This window comes from Triturus cristatus, chromosome 11 (assembly GCF_964204655.1).
Source record: "Triturus cristatus chromosome 11, aTriCri1.1, whole genome shotgun sequence".
In the NCBI taxonomy this organism is placed as follows: Eukaryota; Metazoa; Chordata; class Amphibia; order Caudata; family Salamandridae; genus Triturus; species Triturus cristatus.
In genome coordinates, this window is record NC_140594.1 from 946,422,739 (window position 1) to 946,444,363 (window position 21,625).

General features: G+C 45.5%; 1 protein-coding gene across 1 annotated transcript in view; it reads right to left on the reverse strand.

Annotated features, from left to right (window-relative positions):
- The window catches only part of LOC146785728 (uncharacterized), a 240,133-nt gene extending 220,760 nt beyond the window's left edge, over window positions 1-19,373 (reverse strand). The window contains exon 1 of the mRNA XM_085633098.1: window positions 18,980-19,373. Coding sequence (XP_085489224.1) covers window positions 18,980-19,043 — 64 coding nt within the window. The 5' untranslated portion in view covers window positions 19,044-19,373. The remainder of the gene's footprint in view (window positions 1-18,979) is intronic.
- Between the last annotated feature and the right edge of the window lie 2,252 nt (window positions 19,374-21,625).

A 21,625-nucleotide genomic window follows, 5' to 3' on the forward strand; every position in this document is an offset into this window, starting at 1 on the left:
GTTGTTTACTAACTTACGATAGGTGAAGGAAGTGGCTCTTTTGTGCATACATTCAGTCAGTAACCTATCCTCCAGAGGAGTAGCCTCTGCCAAGATGGTCTCTGCCGGTAGAACTGCCTGTAGTGCATGTTTGACCTGCGTGTATCTGTAAAGTTCGGACGAGGCAAGTTCGTATTGGGTCTGCAGGCGTTCAAATGGGATTACCTCACCCTTCCTCCAGAGATCACCCACCGTTGATATGCCTATCGCATCCCATTTATCAAAGCCTTTACTATTCTTTAGTCGCCCAAGCCGCTGAGAGGTCCAGAGTGGTGTCATTTGTGTGATAACTCCCCTCCATCCCAACCTGGCATGCGCCGCGTGCCATATGTGAACTGTGTGCACTGTTGGCCCAATCAATAGTTTGGATTTGTTTCTATTATACAGCACTGACATGACCCTATCCTCTCCTAGGCCTTGCCTATCCGCCTGAAACGCTGGGTCGGCATGAGGAGCGTGCAACCAACTATTAATTACTTTTAACTGGGCCGCCTAGTAGTATAACTACATATTAGGGAGGGCTATACAATCGTCATACCAGCTCTTGGTTTGTTCCCCCAAATCATACCGGAAACTTCCGACGCGATTGTTTTAAAGTAGCTCAGTGGTACATGAAATGGAGTATTCTCCAAGACATACAAAAAGCGTGGGAGCGCCATCATTTTAAAAAGCGCCGCCTTTCCCAGCATGGACAACGGCAGACTGCGCCAGACCAGCGCATCGCGCTGAAACCGCTCCAAGGGGGGCCCAAGATTTCTCCAAATTAATGCCGAGATATTTAAAGGTGGCCTCCGTGACCTGCAGCAGGCAATCCCTTGGAAGCGACGGCATCGGACCACGTAGTACAAACAGAACCGACTTGGACCAATTGATGGTGTACCCAGATACCCGACCGAAAATCTCACAAATATTTAAGAGCACCAAGATGGAGCGGCCAGGGGATGTCAGATACAGCAGCACATCATCCGCATAGAGGGAAATGCGGTCTTCCCAGTTTGGCGTCCATTGGAGTCCACGAATAATTGGCTCCCACCTGATCCATGCTGCCAACGGCTCCAACACCAGTGCGAAGAGTAACGGGGACCTTGGACACCACTGGCGCATTCCCCACGTCAGTGGGAAGTCTCTGGATATATGATCATTGGACATGTGCCAACGGTTTAGTGTAGAGCAGTTGTATCCATGCACAGAATTTCGGGCCAAAGCCTAAGTGTCTAAGGACTGCAAAAAGATATGGCCACTCCACCATGTCAAATATCATCCGCGCATCAAGGGAAAGGATAACAGCCGACTCCTGAATATGGGACATCCGAGCCATTACACCTTGCAACCACCGCAGGTTGAGAGCCGTGCTCCTATTGGGCATAAACTCAGATTGATCGGGGTGAATTAGGGTCGTAATATGTGGGGTCAACCGCATTGCCAACAGTTTGGCTAATATTTTGGCTTCGGCATTAAGCAACGATATTGGACAGTAAGAGGCGCATTCTTCAGGGGGTTTACCGGGTTTCGGGATCGTCACAATGGTAGCCCTGCGTTGATCTTGTGGGAGCTCCCCTGCCTCGAGGCTCGCAAGATACATATTTAAAAGATAAGGGGCAGTCGTAGCAGCCGTCTTCAATGGGTAAACCATTAGGTCCCACCGCTTTCCCCCCGATTGTAGGGAGCCGATAACCACTTGTAGCTCTCCGACCGTTAGGTCGGCTTCTAGGGTGAGGGCTTCCTCTGGGGATAGTTTAGGCAAATTAATATCCCTAATATACGTTTGAGCCTCTATCGTCTCTATAGTCGTCCGTGACTCGTATACCTGTTTGAAATACCCGGCTAAAGTATTCACTATTTCTTCCGAAGCAGCCACCAATGAACCATCTGGTTTCTGTAACTGCGCTATCGTTCTTTGCGCTCGCTCCTTTTTAATCAAGCCAGGCTAAAAGTTTACTAGCCTTATCACCTATCTCGTATATCATATGTCGCGTGGCTGGGAGCAGAGCCCTAGTTGCCTCCAGCTGGTATTCCCTGAACTCACATATGAGCACCCTTTCTTGATTATAACCATGCATGCCCCTCGTAATTGGCAAACCCAGGATCTTCCATTCATAAAAATAAATAAATAAATAAAAAAAAAGACAGGCAGGGCCCCCCCCACCATATCAGGGGGGAGGTGGGGGTCAGGGTATTCCTACCCTGCCCCCTTTTCATTATTTTATACTTTTTTTGTGGGACTCTGCTTCCAACCGAGTCCAATATGGCTGCCAACACTTCGTGGTTGAAGAGTTGACGGCCAATCAAATTTTAGTAGGATCCGCAAATCCACTGCAAGGACTCACGTCCCCAGATATCTATATTTTTAAATCTTTAATATCTGTGAAACTACTGAACGGAATTACACCAAATCACAGGAACTCTCTCAAAGTGTTAACCAACACCGACGACACCCTCAGCACCGCCGAACACCTGCACTTCCAGATCCACACCGATCCCAACAGACCCCCCGGACCACGAGCACAGTTCAGCGACTCCATCACCAACCTAGTCAGCACACGCGCCCTGCCTCCACAGACTACATCCTCCTCGGGGACCTGAACTTCCACCTCGAGAACAACAACTACACCAACTCCTCCACCCTGATCGACAACCTCGGACTCAGACAACTCCACACTACACCCACCCACTCCGCCGGCCACACGCTTGACCCCATCTTCTCCGCAAGCTCCCACATCTCCTTCAACCACACCACTGGACCGATCACCGCTGCATCCACTTCACCTTCCGGAAACCCACCACGCACCACCGCACCCAACAGATGCCGCGCCACTGCTGGAGCAAAGTCACCGAAGACCAGCTTTCATCCACCCTCGCCCGGAGCCCATCCGCAGATCCAACTGACCCAGACACCGCTGCCCGCAACCTCAAACAGTGGATCAACGGCTGCGCCAACACCCTCGCCCGCTCAAGAAGCCCTCCAACACCCACACTAGCAAGAAAGCTAGCTGGTTCACCGAAGCGAACCTGCCGAAAACTCGAAAAAAACTGGATCCGTGAACGAACACCGGAAAGCTACACAGCCCACAAGAACGCCACCCGCAGATACCACCACCTCATCAGATCCACCAAAAAGACATCCTTCAAAGACCGCCTAGACAACAACGCACACAACAGCAAAGAGCTCTTCCAACATCGTGAAGGAACTCTCCAACACCAACGACATCCCACCTTCACAGGACCTGTGCGACTCTCTGGCCACCTTCTTCCATCGCAAGATCGCAGACACCCACGACAGCTTCAACACCGTCACCACCCCGGCAACCACTGAGACCCCTGCTCCCACGACCACCACCCGCACCAACCACCTGGACCAAGATAAACGACGACGACATCATCAAGATCATGAACACCATCCACTCTAGATCCCCGGAAGACCCCTGCCCACACCACATCTTCAACAAAGCCAGCAGCACCATCGCACCCCATCTCCGGAAAACCATCAACATCTCCTTCGAGACAGCGACCTTCCTGGAGAGCTGGAAGCATGCAGAGATCAACGCCTTACGCAAGAAACCCAAGGCGGACCCCAAGGACCTCAGGAACTTCCGACCCATCTCCCTGCTCCCGCTCCCAGCGAAGATCATCAAAAAGGCCGTCAACAAACAACTGACCAGCTTCCTCGAGGAGAACAGCATCCTGGATCGGTCCCAGTCCGGGTTCCGCAGCAACCACAGCACCGAAACTGCCCTCACTGCCGCTACCGATGACATCAGGACCCTGCTAGACAATGGAGAAACCGCGGTCCTCATCCTCCTGGACCTGTCAGCTGCCTTCGACACGGTCTGCCAACGCACACTACGAACATGCCTCTACGATCCCGGAATCCAAGAGAAGGCCCTGGACTGGACCTCCTCCTTCCTCTCCGGCAGAATACAGAGCATCCGCCTCCCCCCTTCCGCTCCGAAGCCACCGAGATAATCTGCGGCGTACCCCAAGGCTCATCCCAACGTTGTTAAACGTCTACATGGCACCACTCGCCCACATCGCACGATGGCATGACCTCAACATCATCTGCTACGCCAACGACACCCAGCTGATCCTCTCCCTCACCAAGGACCCCCCACACTGCCAAAACCAACCTCCACGAAGGAATGAAGGCAGTCGCCGACTGGATGAGGAACAGCCGACTGAAGCTGAACTCGGACAAGACGGAGGTCCTCATCCTCGGATCCACCCCGTCGGCCTGGGACGACTCTTGGTGGTCAACCGCACTAGGAACAGCTCAAACGCTCACGGACTACACATGCAACCTAGGGGTCATCCTCGACGCGACCCTCTCCATGACAAAGCAGGTCAACGCCGTCTCCTCCTCCTGCTTCAACACCCTCTGCATGCTTCGCAGAATCTTCAAGTGGATCCCCACCGAAACAAGAAGGACAGTCACCCAGGCCCTCGTCAGCATTAGACTGGACTACGGAAACGCACTCTACGGAGGAGCCCCGGCCAAACTCCTGAGACGGCTGCAACGCATCCAGAACACCTCTACACGCCTGATCCTCAACATCTCTCGCCGCAGCCACATCACACCCCACCTGAGAAACCTGCACTGGCTCCCTGTCAACAAGAGAATAACCTTCAAACTCCTCACCCACACACACAAGGCACTCCACAACACCGGACCAACGTACCTCAACAGCTGACTCAGCCTCTACACCCCCACCGCCAGCTCTGCTCCGCAGACTGCGCCCTCGCCACCGTCCCCCGCATCTGAAGAGTGACCGCCGGCAGCAGATCATTCTTCCACCTCGCCGCCAAGACATGGAACACCCTTCCCATTCGCCTACAGCAGACCAAAGACCTTCTGACCTTCAGAAGACTCCTCAAGACCTGGCTCTTTGAACAGTAGCGCCTCTCCCCCCCCCCCCCCCCCCCCCCAGCACTTTGAGACCCTTGCGGGTATGTAGTGCGCTTTACAAATGCCATGATTGATTGAAATCACAAAAGACCACTTACTGGACAAACATCTAGTTTTCTGCCAAATTTGGTGTAATTCCGTTCAGCGGTTCGGGCTGTAGTGTTCAAAAAATGAAAAATCCCCATAGACATAACATGAGAAAATGCGTTTTGGTACCCCCCCCCTTTTTTCCTCGCCTCCTGCTTGATCGATCACCCAGAAACTTTCAACACAGCAGCTGAACCAAAAGAGGAGCTTTTTATCTCGAGAAGATTAGTTTAGCGGCGCCAAAGTGATTGGCAAAACAAAAAACGTTTTTCCTATGGAATCTTTTGTCCTAACTAGAACTACCTACTGGTGACTGCCAGCAGAATATATATTTATTTATATTATAAAACACTTTCTCCTTAAATGAAAAATTGTTAAAATAATCGTTGGGAAAAGCATTATTTTATATTCTTTAGGAAATCTCAATAGGTTAACGTGGTCACTGCAGATGTGTGTGTGTGTAACCAGACAGTCACACAAATGAATCCAGTTGGTCATACTGGCAGAATATTACAGTGCCTTTATAGTGCTTGAAGTTCCAGTCTGTGACTGAAAGCACTACAAAGAAGCAAGTCATTACTTTACAACTGTATTACAAGCAGTTTAAGGAAGACTGCTGCTGAATATGCAAAGAGATTAAGGGGCAGATGTGTCAACTTCTCATGCAACAGCCAAAGTTTCTGTGTTGTGTAAAAGAGAGAGTAGGACAGCGCCTTACCTACTAAGAAATGGTGCTGTTTTCTCCTCTCGCTCTGTGCTGCCCCACATTAGGTTGTGATAGACAATCTTCCATCATAGCAAAGGGGGTGTGCATGCTCTCAAGCATCAGTTCTACCAGAAGGATATCCTTCCAGTACAAAAGTCTATACTTTGACATAGTTTAACACTTTACCCTCCTTGTATTTGTAATGTACAGTGTAGCACGCATGCAAAGTTTGAAAAATGAGGACCAACAGAAACATTTCTCCAAGTGATAGCCAGTTAAATCAACAGTTGCACAGACTTGCGTTCACTTTGATTACCAGGTGCAGATTATTAGTATATCTGCCTGTACGTGTGTCAAAACGATATTTTTAGCAATATGCAATCAGACTGTAATAAGTGCAAACCTTTTTTTCTTTTAAATAAGTTCCCATTATAAGGAGATTCTCCATAACACATCCGATACACCCTTAGATTACCTCTCAAAAAGAATAAATCTTTCTCGCCGTGAAGCCTCAAATGACTTAATCAATTAAACTGTTAGAAGGTTCAGTGCACTCCATTATTGATGCTTTTATTCCTATTAAACACATTGTTTCCATTTTGAGTCTGTAAGCGTGCTCCTGGATAATGTGATCTGCCCAGTTGTCACGTGAAATTAAACAACGTTAAAGAAGGAGCGGAACTCCGCTCCAAATCCAGGGGCAATGCTGAATAGCACATGTTGAGTTGCTTTTCCATTTCTTTACCATACAAGTAAATCCAAATTAATCCATATACTCCAAAACTTTTGATTTCATTCCGTTTTATTTACTGTGATCTTTCCACACATGATTAGCGTTTACGTTTCTTGAAAAACTTCTCATGCCATGGATATGCAAATCCATGCCTTTTTCCAGGCGTGCCCGACTTTACCGACCAGAAAATCGATCAGATACAAATCACAGTGGGGAAAAGGCTACCTGTAGTCCAGACACCATCCCTGGAAACTTTCTCCACTTCTTCATTTACCTTCCTTCCCCCCACCACTGGCTTACAACAAAACCCTGCACACTTTTACCACCCGCTTAAAGCAAGTGGTAAATGTGTGCATTAATCTTTACAGAAACAGAATACTATGTGGAATATATCCAGGCAAATCTGGGGCCGCAAAGCAATTTCTCATTCTGTGAGGTTTAATTCTAAAATTGCACAGCACTGGTGGATTGTTACCTCACAGTACTGGTAATTACTGATGAGAATTTGCACCAAACAGTACTGTGCCATTTTTAATGGGGGCCTTGGTGGGCTACTTAAAGTGCCTGGAGATACATCAAAAAGGTTGAAAAAACAATGTATCACATCCCACCACATCTGCAAATACACAGAAGTACACTTAACCACTTTCACTTTAGTAAAAGACAGAGAACGCAAGATTCCATTAGAATTGATCTTGAAGAAAAACCTTTTGGATTCCCTTTCACTGGTAGCTTGTGCTGTTTATACTATCATCATGGTCGAACACTGGCAGTGCTTGCTACGCTGGTCTTCCCGAGTCAGCTATGTACAAGCTTCAAGCGGTTTGGAATATGGCAGGATGAACTGTAATTAATTTTCTGGGACTTTGGTGAGTTCTCTGAGGTTCACCATAAGCTGCCATGGGTGGCAGTTTCTAGACGGATCCATTATAAGGTGTTTTGCTTTGCCCACAGAGCCTATTACGAAACCGCTATCATACGGCTAATGTGTTTGCTTCAAAGTCCAAGCGATCCCTTCATCTCAGCTCTTCCCTCCTGCTATTGGTCCCCCGGAGTGACGGGTCCATAGGGGATGGGTGGTAGGGCATTCCTTCTTTTTCATGGCTTCCTTTATTTGGAAAGCACACAGTCTTAGGCTGCGCAAAACAGAAGACCTTTGTATGTTTAGGAAGGCTCTCAAAAGGTCATCTATTTTAATAATTATCTTCATATCTTTTCTAAATGTTGTTAGTTCAACGCCAAGATGCCTTATGGCATTTGTTGCATTTTAAAAGTAACAACTCAGGTGATATCTTACATGTATAGGTTTTCCATGTAGTTAGTGGGTGCAGTCGGGCATTAAATGCAGAGCTAGAGGCAAATTGGAGCAGAACTGGTGGGTTGCGACCCTTGGCCTTCAGAGATGGAGCATTGTAAATTGAGAGATCGCTCAGGTGTATGATGTCTGAAAGACTGCTCAGCTATGTGAATCCTCAAGCTATAATTTATATCCAACTACAGACAAATCTCTCTCTCTACTAAAGCAAACCACATGTATGATCAGTTTCTCCGAGTGCATTCGAAGAGATGTAGAATTTGCTTTAACTAATGCCTTGTGGTTTCTATCTCGGATGTTGTCTATTTAGGAGCAATGCACAAGCACTCTTTGTGTAGGCTTTTTATTGCTGTGTCCTGCCTGTTCATGCTGGTGTAGTTTAGCAGCAAAAATCTCATTAAACTTTTTTGGGGCAGTGTTAATTCAACCAAAATTTATCGGAGCACTTCACACGAGTATCAGTTACATTGCACAAGGAGACATTACATATACATATATTTTAGGCACTGGAAGATTAAGTGTTTTGCCCAGAATCGCAGGATGTTGAGCGGATGCCGAAACTTGAACCAAACTTTCCTTGTCCAAAGATGGCAGCTCTGTCTGTAACCTAGCATCTTCTCTCATTCTGCAGTCAAACTGGCCCTGGGTATGCCAAAAGCTGCATATTCTAATATTGTGTATAATGAGTCACCAAATGAAAAACATTGCACTATGAAAACACTACTTTGTACACTGCTTATTCCAGTGTCACAATGACAAACTACTGACCATGCTGTCTGCATTGTCTCCGTTTTGTGGTCCGTTGAAGATTGTTCATTGCACTTACCAGGCCATGCTAATTGCTAGAATATGTATAGACTTTTAAGGTCAACCATTATAGAGAACATGGCTATTCTTCCAAATTAATTTTAGGAGAAATTTTAACAAATGTTGCATTTTATAATGCACCTTGGCCCTGCACGATTAAAACAATACATTGATATTTTAGTGGCTTTCACATGTTATGTGCTGGGGCTTCAAAATAATATTGAAAGCTTGGCTTTTGATACAACATATGCTATTAAGCGACCCTATTTCTGTTTAGGTTGGAGTGACTTCTTTGCAAGACATTGCACATCAGCCATACATTCTAATCTAGTATTCTTTATAAAGTGCACAGCTACCCACTAGGCCTTCCAGTGCTGGATTGAAAGAAGACAGACAAGGTCGCAACACGTATACTTACACAGCCAGGGCTCAAGGGACATCCTGAAGAGAAGTTCATCGGGACAGTTACAGAGGATGGGAGGAAGAAGATTCCACAATTTAAGCACAAGATGAGAGAACGACCGACCATCACTTCCGCTTTTGTTAAATTTGGGAATCACTTCTAAATGGGCAGTTGATTATGTGAGATATCTTGCTGGTATACAAGGTTGAACCAGATGATGTAGCAGACTCGGCTACTTATTGTTAAAGGCCCAGTTACTGAGATATAATGCTTTAAATTGAATCATTTACAACAACAACAAAAATAGGAAGCCAGTGAAGTTTGACCAGAGTTTGAGACAGATTGATGGTACAACAGCCTCAACAGCAAGCGGGCTGCAGCATTTTGACCAATCTGTACTCTAAGTGTGGGCTGAGAGATACCAGATAAAGAGCATTTCCATAGCCAAGGCGAGATGTTACCAAAGCCTAGACAACTATGCTTGGAGTAGTATTTTTCAAGATTCCCAATAACATTCTGACAGTTCTGAAAATCTCAAAACATCATGCAGCCAATTTCCTGATCTGGACTTCTTTTGACAACGTGTCATCAAGTCAGATACCTAGATTTTTGTTGATTATTTGAGGCTGTGGCCCAAGGCTATCCGGCCGACAGGCAGGAGTCCAGGAACTTGGATTATTGTCTGTTCCTGTAACCTCTATTTTGCACCATTGAATTTTAGACCGCAATTGGACATCAACTTGGCCACTGCTGTGAGGCATGGCTTTAGGTGTGCTGCTTTGGAGTACTGTTCAGCAGCTAAAGAGATTACCAGTTAGGAGTCCTCTGCATAAGATACCAAAGTGAGTCTAATAGTATTTCTGCAACCTTTGACACACAACCCCATCTAGACAAGATCTCTTGGGAACAATTTAACTCCCCAACAATAGCAGCGTAAATCTAAGGAATTTCGTCAATGTATCTGTCGAACAAGCCAAAAATATGATGGTGGATATTAAGTCTGGTTTCACTTTAGATCCCTGCCCCCATTGTATATTTGCTCATTTGGCTCCCCATACTAAGCCCTTTTTTAAACAATTTTTCAACAGATCCCTCTCTAACACAGAGGACCCGGTTGCCTGGAAGCAAGGGTTAATAGTACCCTAAGGAAAAAAAAAAATAATAATAAATCAGGCATAGATGTTGCAATCATATCAAACTATTGACCCATCTCTTAGCTACCTTACATGAAAAAAGTTCTGGAAAGACCAGCTGATGGTCTTTCTGGAAACAACAACCTGTTAGACCCATCTCAGACAGAATTTAGAGCCAACAGCAGAGAATCCACACTCCTGGCCGTACTAGACAACATCAGATTAGAAATGGGTCAGGGCAAGGCCACGGTCCTGATCCAACTTGATCTCTCCGCGATATTTGATGCGGTTTCCCCTTTATCTACTGAAAAAAAACCTTTATGAGATTGGAATTCCCACCAAAGCCTTTAAATGCTTTTGTTCCTTTTTAAATTAAGAGAAACCAATCTGTGCAGTTAAAAACGTTCAGTTCTCTTCCCCGTACATCCAAATGCGGAGTCCCTCAGGCCTCCTCTTTGAGCCCAATATTTTTCAATGTGTAAGTCTCCTCCACCGCAAAAATTGTCAGGAGTTGGGGATTTGAGATCTGCTCTAACGCAGATGACACCCAATGGGAGAAAAACCATCAGGAAACTAGGGAAGAAGTCACCAGTTGTCTTACAGGGGTATCAAGTTGGAAGAGAGCACACTGCCTGGAACTAAACACTGAAAAGAAAGAGAAACTGGCTCTTTGGTAGTGCACAAAAGATTTCTTATTCCTCTTGGTGGCCGACTGCTTTGGGCTCAGCTCCAGAGCTCAAGATCCAGAAGTATGATAAAACAAAAACTACTTATAGCAAAGACTATTGGCTCGGATGTATCGGTCTTCAAAATTCCATAAGCGAGCAGATATTGTCAGATTCCTAAATTCAAACATATTGGCCTTATCCACCTCCTGTGAATTAGGTGATATTCAGTACAAAAGAACAAAATATGTTCCTCTGATTCTTGTACTGAGCCACATGCAGGACATATTACTGATGCTAAATTGGTGGCATGGTGGCTAGAAGTCTTTATGACTAAGCAACCCAACCGAAACCCGACAAACCAGCTGTTTATTAGGGGTGGGGAGATCACATCCATAAAAGGTTCAAACTTAGGACAGAACTTGAAACATAGAAACTGAGATGTTAGATGACCATTGGTCGCTCTCCTAGCGTAGCGTTCTGCCACGTACGCCCAATACTTGGCTTTTACTCTAATCAATTCATCTTTGCTAACCCTCTTTGGACTATCACACAGGCTTGGCATTTCCAGCAGCCTACACCAACGAGCTATATGTTTAATCCTTGGCACATTTTTTGCACCATCAATCGCTAGTACCTCCCTTAGTGACTAACTATAATCACTTAACTCAGGTGTGGTCCACAGCTGCAGCCCGTACGCAAGGGGCTCAAGCGAAGCCATATCCCCAATTCTCTTTATCCCTAGATCAAAAAAATAATGAGATCAGAGGAGAGGTAGCAGGTACAGAGACAAGGGATCTGGCAAAGATGTTTTTGCATACCGTCAATTTGCGGGTGTTAATGTAGCCCCTGATCTCGGCACCATAGAGTGTGGTGCTTTGGGACGGTAAACCTCCAGGCAGGAGTCAGCGGCTGTATCCGTGACTACTTGTAAAATCTCAATATTGACTTGGACTTATGGCATAAATTAAGATAACTTTTAACAAGTTGCCGCTGCCATCCAAGTGAGTCAATCAGCCTTATCTCAAAAAATCAAAAGTCTTCACCCTCTCAAGAAGCTCAGCTGTGATCCTAACTACACTCAAAATTCCCTTTCCCTTCCCAAAAACCATACATTTTGTTTTTTCGATGTAAGTTCCAGACCCCTTCACTTGTAAAAGCCCAGAAATCTATCTACTAAATTTTGGAGATCCATTGGTGTTGTGGAGATAAGTAAAGAGTCATCTGCGATGAGCAGAATCTGTATTTTCTTGCCGTTCAAGAGAGGAGAGTAATTTCTGCAATTAATAAAGCATATTGGCCGCTTCATTGATATATAAAGAAAACAGAGTAGGCACAAGTACGCGGTGTATTGGAATCTTGCTAGTTAGTTCACCCCATCGTACCAGAGCTTCATTGCCCTCATGCAATCTTGCTATCAGGTTTACCAAATTAGCCGGAATTCCCTAAATTAGCATCACTCTCCATAGCTTTCCACAGGGGATATGATCGAATGCAGCCATCGAAATCAATGAATGCTATGTATAATTTTTTTTATCTTTAACTATGAAAGTAGTGCAAACCTGAAAGCCTGATCACAGGTACTTATCTTAGTTCGAAAGCCCGCGTGGTAGGGAGATAAATTGCAAGATTGGATGGATGAAAATGCAATTCTATCTAAAACTTGCTTGGTGAAAACCTTTTGCAAATTGTCAATTAAGTTAATAGGCCTGTAGTTAGATGGGATTGAGGCATCTTGTTAGAAATGGGATTTCTGGTTGGCTAAGGCTTGCGTCAAAGCCAGGCAGAAACCACTCTAGTCAGGACAAGGGAGTTACACGCCAAAGATAACCCCTGCTCACCCCCTTGGTAGCTTGGCACGAGCAGTCAGGCTTATCATAGAGGCAATGTGTAAAGCGTTTGCGCAACACACACACAGCAGCAACACACTAGGCACACCACAAAAGGAACTCCACACAAGGTTATATCAAAAATAGCCTTTGTATTATCATAAAACACATTAGGATAGTAATCACACAATACACACTGTGCCACATGGCACTAGGCAATATTTACAGGGGGTGATATTCACACATGACAGGGCCATTTGGACCACTGTCAGAACCATCAAAAAGTGAACTTAGTAAATGTAAAACATATAATGAGCGTAGAACACAACCAGTAATTACTGGCAAACACTGTACTCAGCATCATCCTGTAACACAAACCATATTATGCACAGTATCACATCAGGTGAAAAATACATTATACGCCAACCTCATGAGCCTAAACATATTAGACCATAACCTCCTAATCATAACTCACCCTAGGCATAAATCACAGTGGAGAATAACCTCCCAAGCATAAACCACAACATGCAAAACCTCATAACATGAATCACAGTAGAGGCATAATCGCAGTACATAAAATACAGTACATGAATCACATTTCCTGCGCACCACCTAAATCACATTAGGGTCTGGCGCCCTATCAAACTAACAGTCCCCCTGGCCAACTGGCCTCCTCAGAGGGCTCAAATGCCCTATGTCCATAATGTCAGGGCGGCTGCCAATGCAGCAGAATTCGCAAGTTCCCAATTGCGCTGGGGCAGAGGAGTGTACCTCACTCCGATCTCACTAAAAACGCCCCCAAAGAAATGTCAGCCTAAACGTTGCAGCTGACCCTAATTGCCGTGCAGCTGTGATGAAGCAAATTAGGCACTGGCACCGACTGTGCCCTAAGAGCCCGACTGGGGGCACTGGCACTCACTGTGCCCTCTAAACCAATGTGCCAACCGTTGCAGCTGCCCTCTATCCGGCAGGGCAGCTGGGAGCAAATAACCAGCAGACAAGGGCACCTCGGCGCCCTTTGGACCCCCACTGGGGCTCTAGAAATGAAGGTGCCCATGTTGCAGCTGCCCGCTATGGCGGCGCAGATGGAAATAAACAAAGTAGAAAGGGACCCTGGCACATCTGAGCCTCTTCAGCCCCACTGGGCCTTTCTAAATCAAATTGTCCGCCATCGTTGGAGCGGTCGCTCTCGGGCGGGACCGCTCAGGAACTCCCCCTCGCACATTAAGCCCTACTCACCAGGCGGTTGAGGGGGAAGTCTCCTCTCTCTCCGGTCCTTCCTCTGAACTGGGATCAGAACAGAACCACTTCATGGGGACACAGCCCCTGGTCTTAGAACAGGCATTCCTTTGTCTGCAGTGTAGGGTTTGGGGGAACCAGGTGCAACTGGTTTGGGGGGGATTTGGAGCACTTTGTTTACCAAGCTCCTCTTCCCCTTTGTCAGGTGGGGGCTAGGTATTCAGACACACCATAGGGGGCAAAGCCAGCATTGTACAGGCTGGGCATAGTCCTATTCAGAGTCAGGGGATTACTCCTCCCACTACTGAGGTCCCATTCAGCCTAGGGCTGACTCAGCCTGTCCCTCCTGGAGCCACACACCCCTCTCAGCCCCCGTCACTCAAAAGCAAGACATGCAATTCACATCAGGCAGGCAGACACATAGCACACAGAAATGCCAACTTCTAAAAGTGGCATTTCTCAACCAGTCATCATAAATCTGAGCACACCATTGCGCAGCATTTATTCTTACAATTTCATACATACTGAACTCGACCATGCTGCTCTTCCCATTCCAAGAATTATCACTTACACACTTTATCAGGGAATCCCCAATGCATTCCTATGGGAGGGCAGGCCAACCTTACCAAATGTACACAGAGAGGGCACCCACTTCACACTGGACCACAGTGCTAAAGTGCCTAGAGGCCTAAAACCACCAACACTATGTCAGAGAAAAGGCAAAAAGGTTAGGGGTGAACCTGCCACAAAGGGACAAGTCCACAACATCTCCTTTCTTATATATAGTCCAGGCACTAGTTACGAGTAGACTAAACTATGGGAATGCGCTTTATGTGGGTATGGCAGACTACCTATCCTCCCGTCTTCAAGTAATTCAAAATGCAGCAGCCAGACTCATCTGCAACAAAGATACATTTAGGTCAGCCTGTTTATAAATTCTCCACTGGCTAACCATGCACAAAAGAGCAAAATGTAAACTTCTTTGCTACGCACACAAAGCACTTTACAAATCAGGCCCAGTAATACTAATTTACAAATCATAATTTTATAAAGCAACCAGAAACGTGAGATCACAGAACCTAGCACTAGCTAAGACAAAGTACAACAAACAATTAAGGACAGGGGGCCACTCCTTTTCCCCATTGTGGTGCGGGATGACAGAACTTACTACCTCGACATCCACCTCATGGATAACCACAATAATTTCAGAAAAAAAACCTGGCTTTTCCAAGATTAACTTTTATCTAACTGAATTATCCTACTCATGTAAAACCCCAGCCTCAGACATTTGAGTTCTCCACAATTTTAGACCTGTGATAATCACTTGGGGGGGGGGGGGTGAGTGGTCACGCTCTACAAATACTGTAATCAAACAAATAAACTGACTTTACAAGGTCTGTGACAGGACAAACATGAACTTTGAACAGCGTAGGACTCAGAGAGGAGCGCTGAGGGACTCGACATGTAAGAGGTAAAGAATCCGAGTAAAAGGGCTTGTTCCAAACCTGAAAGCTCCGATCCTGAAGAAAAGAGGCCAGCCATTTCCAGGCTTGCTAGGTCGCCCCCAAATTACATAATCTTTGCAACAGGATTGTGTGGGAGACCGTGTCATTCAATGCATTTTACAGCTTGAAGGAATACTTCTGTGCTTTTCATGCTAGAACTCCATTTGTTGAAAAGTTACTTCAAGGGAACTACCCTTGTTGCCAGCTCCATAGGCCTGGTGGCTTCTTTCAAGGATGTAGATAAGCCATTTCACATGAGAACCGCTCAATGTTGGGTGCTAAGTGCAACAATTTTATTTTGATTAGAATAGTACAGATTCTTTAAAGTAATTAACAGGTGGTAGTTTTACCAACTGATTGGTACTCACTTATAGGGGTGGGAGAAATTTGCTAAAGTGACTTTCGCAAATTATCGCGAAAATGTTAAAAATCTCCACAAACACGCGAAAATATCGCGAAGATGCGGAAGTTTTTTTCCCGCCCGCGGTATTTTCTGCGTGGTCGCAGCTCGCCAACTTACCCATGCGGTTGCTCGCGGGCACGGCCATCTTGTTTTCACTCTTCTCGCGGTGCATGATCGCGAGAAGAAAGACGTGATCGCGCGACCAATGACATTACTGCGGGCGCGAACTGTCGCGAGACAGCGCAAAATGGCTACCAACAATCCAACATCTCATGGAGAACGCGACCGGATCGGGGAAAACTTGTCGGCGAACGCGGGGATTCAGGTAAGGTGATCGCGCGAGAATGTATTATTTTACAGCGCGAGCAAGAAACAAATTATCGCTAAGCTGCGGAATGTGGAAATTTTGACATTTTGGCGCTCTCCGCGGAACGTGAAAATGTCAAATTATCGCAGTTTCTGCAAGCGGAACGGAAATTTAGCCCAGGCCTACTCACTTATTCAATCTCACGAAATAGGGAAGATGCATTAGGAATCAAACTGGAGACCTACTAGTCACACATACCACAATTAGGTGCATTAACCCAATAAGCTTAATATTCTGAAACATGTACATGCGTGCAGCCTCAAACAAGCGAATGTTGCACTGTCCTGATGTGCAGAACGAAAAGGCACCTTTGATCAAAATTCAGGCTGCAGCGTCTTTCTGAAGATGGAATTAAAAATGTTTCAGAGCTAGTCATTTCACAGAATTGATTTTTCAGAGAATTTGCAACAAATTTGTCATCTTGAAATAACTGAAAAAAACTGGTCCTAATGTGCTTTGGATTGAAATCTGTAGAAGCTACTTTTTGGTTATCAAATCAATCCTCCCCTTTTTAAAGATCTCCATCAGTTGCCTATAAACATTGTCAAATCCACTAAAACTCGTTCGTTATACTTGCATTGGGTTCGACCAATATGTTTCACATGCACAATTTATCACTATTTTCTTGTATTGGCTCTAAAGATGACTCCGCCCCATTGTGTTAAGCGTTCGCCCCTCACCCATAGGTTGACCTGTTGACCCCCCCGCCCTCTCCAGAAGTACTGAAGTCTGGGTCCAGTTGAACCCTGGATGTGGCCTACAGCAAGATGATAATGTGTAGTGGTAGCTTTGCTGATACACTTCTAGGACAGTTGGCAAAGAAAGTAACACAGGTATGCTTCAGTTGGCACGATTACAAGTAAACCCTTGTTTGCCATGAACAGTAGGAGGCCAAACAACTTTGAGGGAGCAGTCAAGAGGAAAACAAATGGCGACAGGAGAAGGCAGAGGAGATGGTGACCTGATGCCAGGCCACACATGAGGGCACCTTTACCACTCACAAGGCTGGAATCCAGCTCCTTGCCACCCAAGACATCAGTGAACAGTAGCGGATTTTGTGCCTAGGGGGCTTCCAGCTGTATGTGAAGGAGGAAGTGGGCATGGCTTTCTAGTTACACAGCATCATGCAGGCGCGCAACACCCATTGGACTCACAGGGCTTCAGCCCCACCCCCCCCCGTCGTGTGTGGCAGCCCGGGATGAGACACCTTCCCGGGGAAAAAAGCAGCCGCACCCGAGCACTTCACAGGTCTTTAAAAGACCATTTGCATGTTAATGAGGCCTCGCTGTTGTTTCACCCCTTCTAAGAGCCCCTGCAGCTCCACTCTGCCAATTGCTTAAAGTTCAGCCCCCCCCCGAAATTTTTGCTCAGCCCCCCCCCGAAATTTTTGCTCAGCCCCCCCCCCCCCCCCCCCCGAAATTTGGGTCTAGTTGCGCCTCTGGCATCATGTATGTATACATGTTTTGCAGAAGCTTTGGTGGGCATGGTTAAGGCTTAAACATTTAGACATGATGCTTTGCCATTCATAAATTGAACTCTAACTGTTGCTTAAATGAGATATGATGGTTTCTGACTTTTGTATTACCTTCTACATAGATACATGGGGGCAGATTTACAAGCCCCTTGCGCCACTTTTGCGTCACTTTTACCATGTTAAAAGTGACGCTAAAGTGGCGCAAGGGGCTTGTAAATCTGCCCAATGATGTTAACAACAATAGGAGTATATGAAACGTGGGAACCAAACTGCACTTTTCTGAAGTGAGTTTTTCACGTATTAAGCTTAAATTTACAATAATGGAGATATTTATAAAATGCATTTTAACTGTTTTTTTACAATGTTCTTATTTAAAAAAAAAAATTTTTTTAATCAATGTTACTGTTAGTATGGCCTCAATTGGCATATTATAAAACAAATGAACTTGATTTGGAAAAAATCGTAACACTCTTAATCACACGAAGTTCCCAATCGCGATTAGGGCTCGAATCCAATGTTGGGGGACAGTTTCCAGGTTGTGCACAAAAAGGGATTATGCTCGGTGCCCAAGGCCAGAGTTTGCTTCCGCCATTTGCGCAAGGTTTCCTCAGCCGCAAATCAATGGAGCAAACACCACCAATGAGCAAACACCACCAATACGTTATTTGCACATGCAGACATAGGGAAGAATATGAAGGAAAAAAAAATGTGCATGTAATTACAACTGCTAGTTTGTGAACCCAACCCTATAGTAGAGGCACTAGTGACCCGGCCTTGATACGGCCTAAGGGCACAAACGAACGGAAAAGGCATGGCAGTTTCATATACATAATTAGCAATGTATTAAGTATGTTATTAAAAGACGGGGTCGCGACGCTTGTGGGAAGATAAAAGCAAAGGTATGCTTGGATGGCGCGTAGACCTTTCAGGTGATGAACGCTAATTTACATCAGGACGTGAATTTTGCGCAAACAGCACCCGCATTCTTGCGCAAAGAGGGAGGTGGCAGGTTTCATTCACAATTTAAACACAGATGCAAATAATAATATAGCTCTGCTCGATTCTCACAGCTTCACGTGGCATATTTACGGGGGATCATCCCGGCCGCTCCACACCGTGGAGAATAAATACAAAAAAGTTTTCTTGCACTTTAAGGCAACACCACTTTGCATTTTGGGACTAGTAGTTTCCTTTGTACTGTAATTAGAATTGGTTTAAACCTGCCAGCGTGCGAAATGCTATCGGCTCCAAAAACAGGGGGGTTGAATTCCCACACATGAAGTGGGATCACTTAGCAACCACAACTGGGGAGTAAACTAAATGTAGAGTTACAAATGCCGATGTGTTGTAAATCGCGTAACAGCGCGGGCTTACCCCACAGAACGTAAGCAGGTGTGACCTCTTCAGAATGGACGCTGCACATGCTGAAGGACTCCATTGTGTGAAGAGATGCGTGCGGGCGCGTGAAGGACCAAACGGCACGCGCTCGGCTGCTCAGTGCGTCATATGGGAAAACAGCAAGCCCTTGGAGTCTAAACACAACTGTCCAAACGTCGAACAGAATTATTAAACAAGGGGTCTCGGTCTTTGATTAATTCAGTTCGGTCTTTGAAAGCACCAATTCGGTAGATCAAAAGTGAAAACACGCTCTTCGCTGCCTGTCTCTCCCTCACACGTTCCACCTGCAGGCGCACACTTAAAACCGCCCACTTCTGTTAGGTTATACAATTCTATGGGTGATATAAAATACGGACTGGACTCCACCATTGTTAACAGGCGACGGGCGTCAGATCTGACCCGTTTCTGACATATTTTCAGTGGTAATAAACTTCCCAGCTGCCAGTGCAGTTGCAGTTGCCGTCTTTAGACAGCACGTGGCAGCCCTCAACGTTTTGAACAGGTGCAGCACAGAGGCTGGGGTTGCACACACCATTCAAACACAATCTTTTAAAAGAGATTGGCACTTGTGTGACTGTAGAGTATAGTTACATAGGCTGTGTCGAGGCTGCTTCAAATAACACTGGCCTACTAGAGGTTACTGCATGTTTGTTCAACACACAGGAAACTAAAGAATCAACACAAATAGACAGAGATGCCAAGTTTTCCCAATCCGTGTGTGAGGTGCTGTTCCAGTTCAGGTTTTATTTTCTTCAGATTCTGTGACTTGTAGACTACAAATCCCAGAATTCAAACAAAATCCCCCAGTTTGGAGCAGCCCATTACTCATGCACTTGAGAAACTTGGCATGCCTGAATAGCAGGTCTCCGAGTGTCAGGCTGTAGAATTGTCAGGGTGCTGACATGGAATGTCACCTTAGTGAGTATGGTGTCAGAACCTGCATATTCACTCACTTGTCCTACTACACATTCCTCTCATTGAGTTAGGCACTCGCTCCAGAGAGCTGTTGGTAAGCTACAGGCCACTAACGCCTCAAGTGTGCATGTTCTATGGGCAATGTAAGCTTCTACAACTCTCCCCTGCTAGACCTGTTCTGCGGAAAATGGAAGATTGCAGTTACTGCCTTCTGTGAGAGAGGGAAGCTTGCTTTGCTACTGCCATACTGTCCCTATTCTGTGTGGGAGTGACGCTTGCCCTGCTGCGATTCGTAACAGTCTTGTGATGGGAAACACTTGTGCCATTGCTACCCTAGCTGCACCTGTCTTCTGTAGGAGGGAAACCTGCACTGTTTCTGTTCAGGGTGTAGCTGTTCTAAGAAGAGTGGTGTTTCCAGAGCCCCATCCCACAAAATCGATCCATATTGCCAATGCCTGTTTTAATGCACGATGGGAACCTTACTTTGTGTGTCTTCCGACCATTCACTCTTAGCATATAATATCTACGAGTATGGATGAAATGTGATTCCTGCATCTTATAACACTCATTCTCCTATGTAACATTTCAAGAATGGCTGATGGCCCTTTAAAACAGGCCTTTGTTTTAGGCCCAGCTCAATGTTCAAATAAGAAAACCCATCTCAGCCTGCAAGTTGCTGCTTTCAACAAAATGCAGACAACATGCGGGCACTGATGGACTATGTCACAAAGCCAGAAAATTACCCCAAAACAAATTCAGCATGTTTCCCTGGGTCGGCCGGATCCCAAATATGGGCCAGAAATAGCTGCCCGAACATAGATCTGGTGGAAACCTCCTACTTTCCAGCAGTGAAGAAGGTCAAGAAATGCATATTGTGCATAATTGCATTAGCCTTCTAACCAGATAACTAAGATAACTTTGAGGTTTAGTAAAAGCAATTGCAATTGCAACACTGAGTTTGTAATTATGAATTTCTCAGATACACTGTTTTTCTATACAGGTAGGTATGTGTTTATAAATAATGCTTTTGGCAAGAGAGAAGTGGACAATATTGAATTAATGGTGCATGAAAACGTGTGTATGAAGACTACATCTGTGACATCAGGGTGTGAATTCTAACAATGCGAAATGACTATGTCAAAGAATTCACGATTGGGGGACATGATTATCACTAACACAGTGGTTATTACTATGATGATGCGGATGGTGTTTGAACAAATGATTTTCTTGTTTGCCTTATTCTTGTTACGGCGTGACATTGTGCACTACACCCGAGTTGGGTATTTTGAATGAATTCAATTCACTATGGCTCAAAATGGTTGATATGATAATATGATTGACCTGGCATGATTTTGAGAAGTGCACACAAGCATGGATTGAAGTGGCACCTTAAGACTACTGTTGAAATTCGATGTTTAGTCTTTTTTCTGCTTTCTTTCTCTCCTTTTTCTCCTTTTTTTCTCCAAATAGGTGGAATCTCTTATGATACAGAAGGAAGGAGGATAAGTATTCTCCTCACTGTGATGCATGTCTTTTAAAAGAAAGATTCCTGTGATTAACATCGATATTTTTGGTGTTTGGGAAGGGAACAGCTATCTGTACCTTCAAGTATTTGAATTATAGGTCAACGTCCCAATTCTTAAAAAACAGGGAGGGAACACTCTTTTTGAGACCTGACGAAAGCCCCTGACCATTTTTGGCAATTTC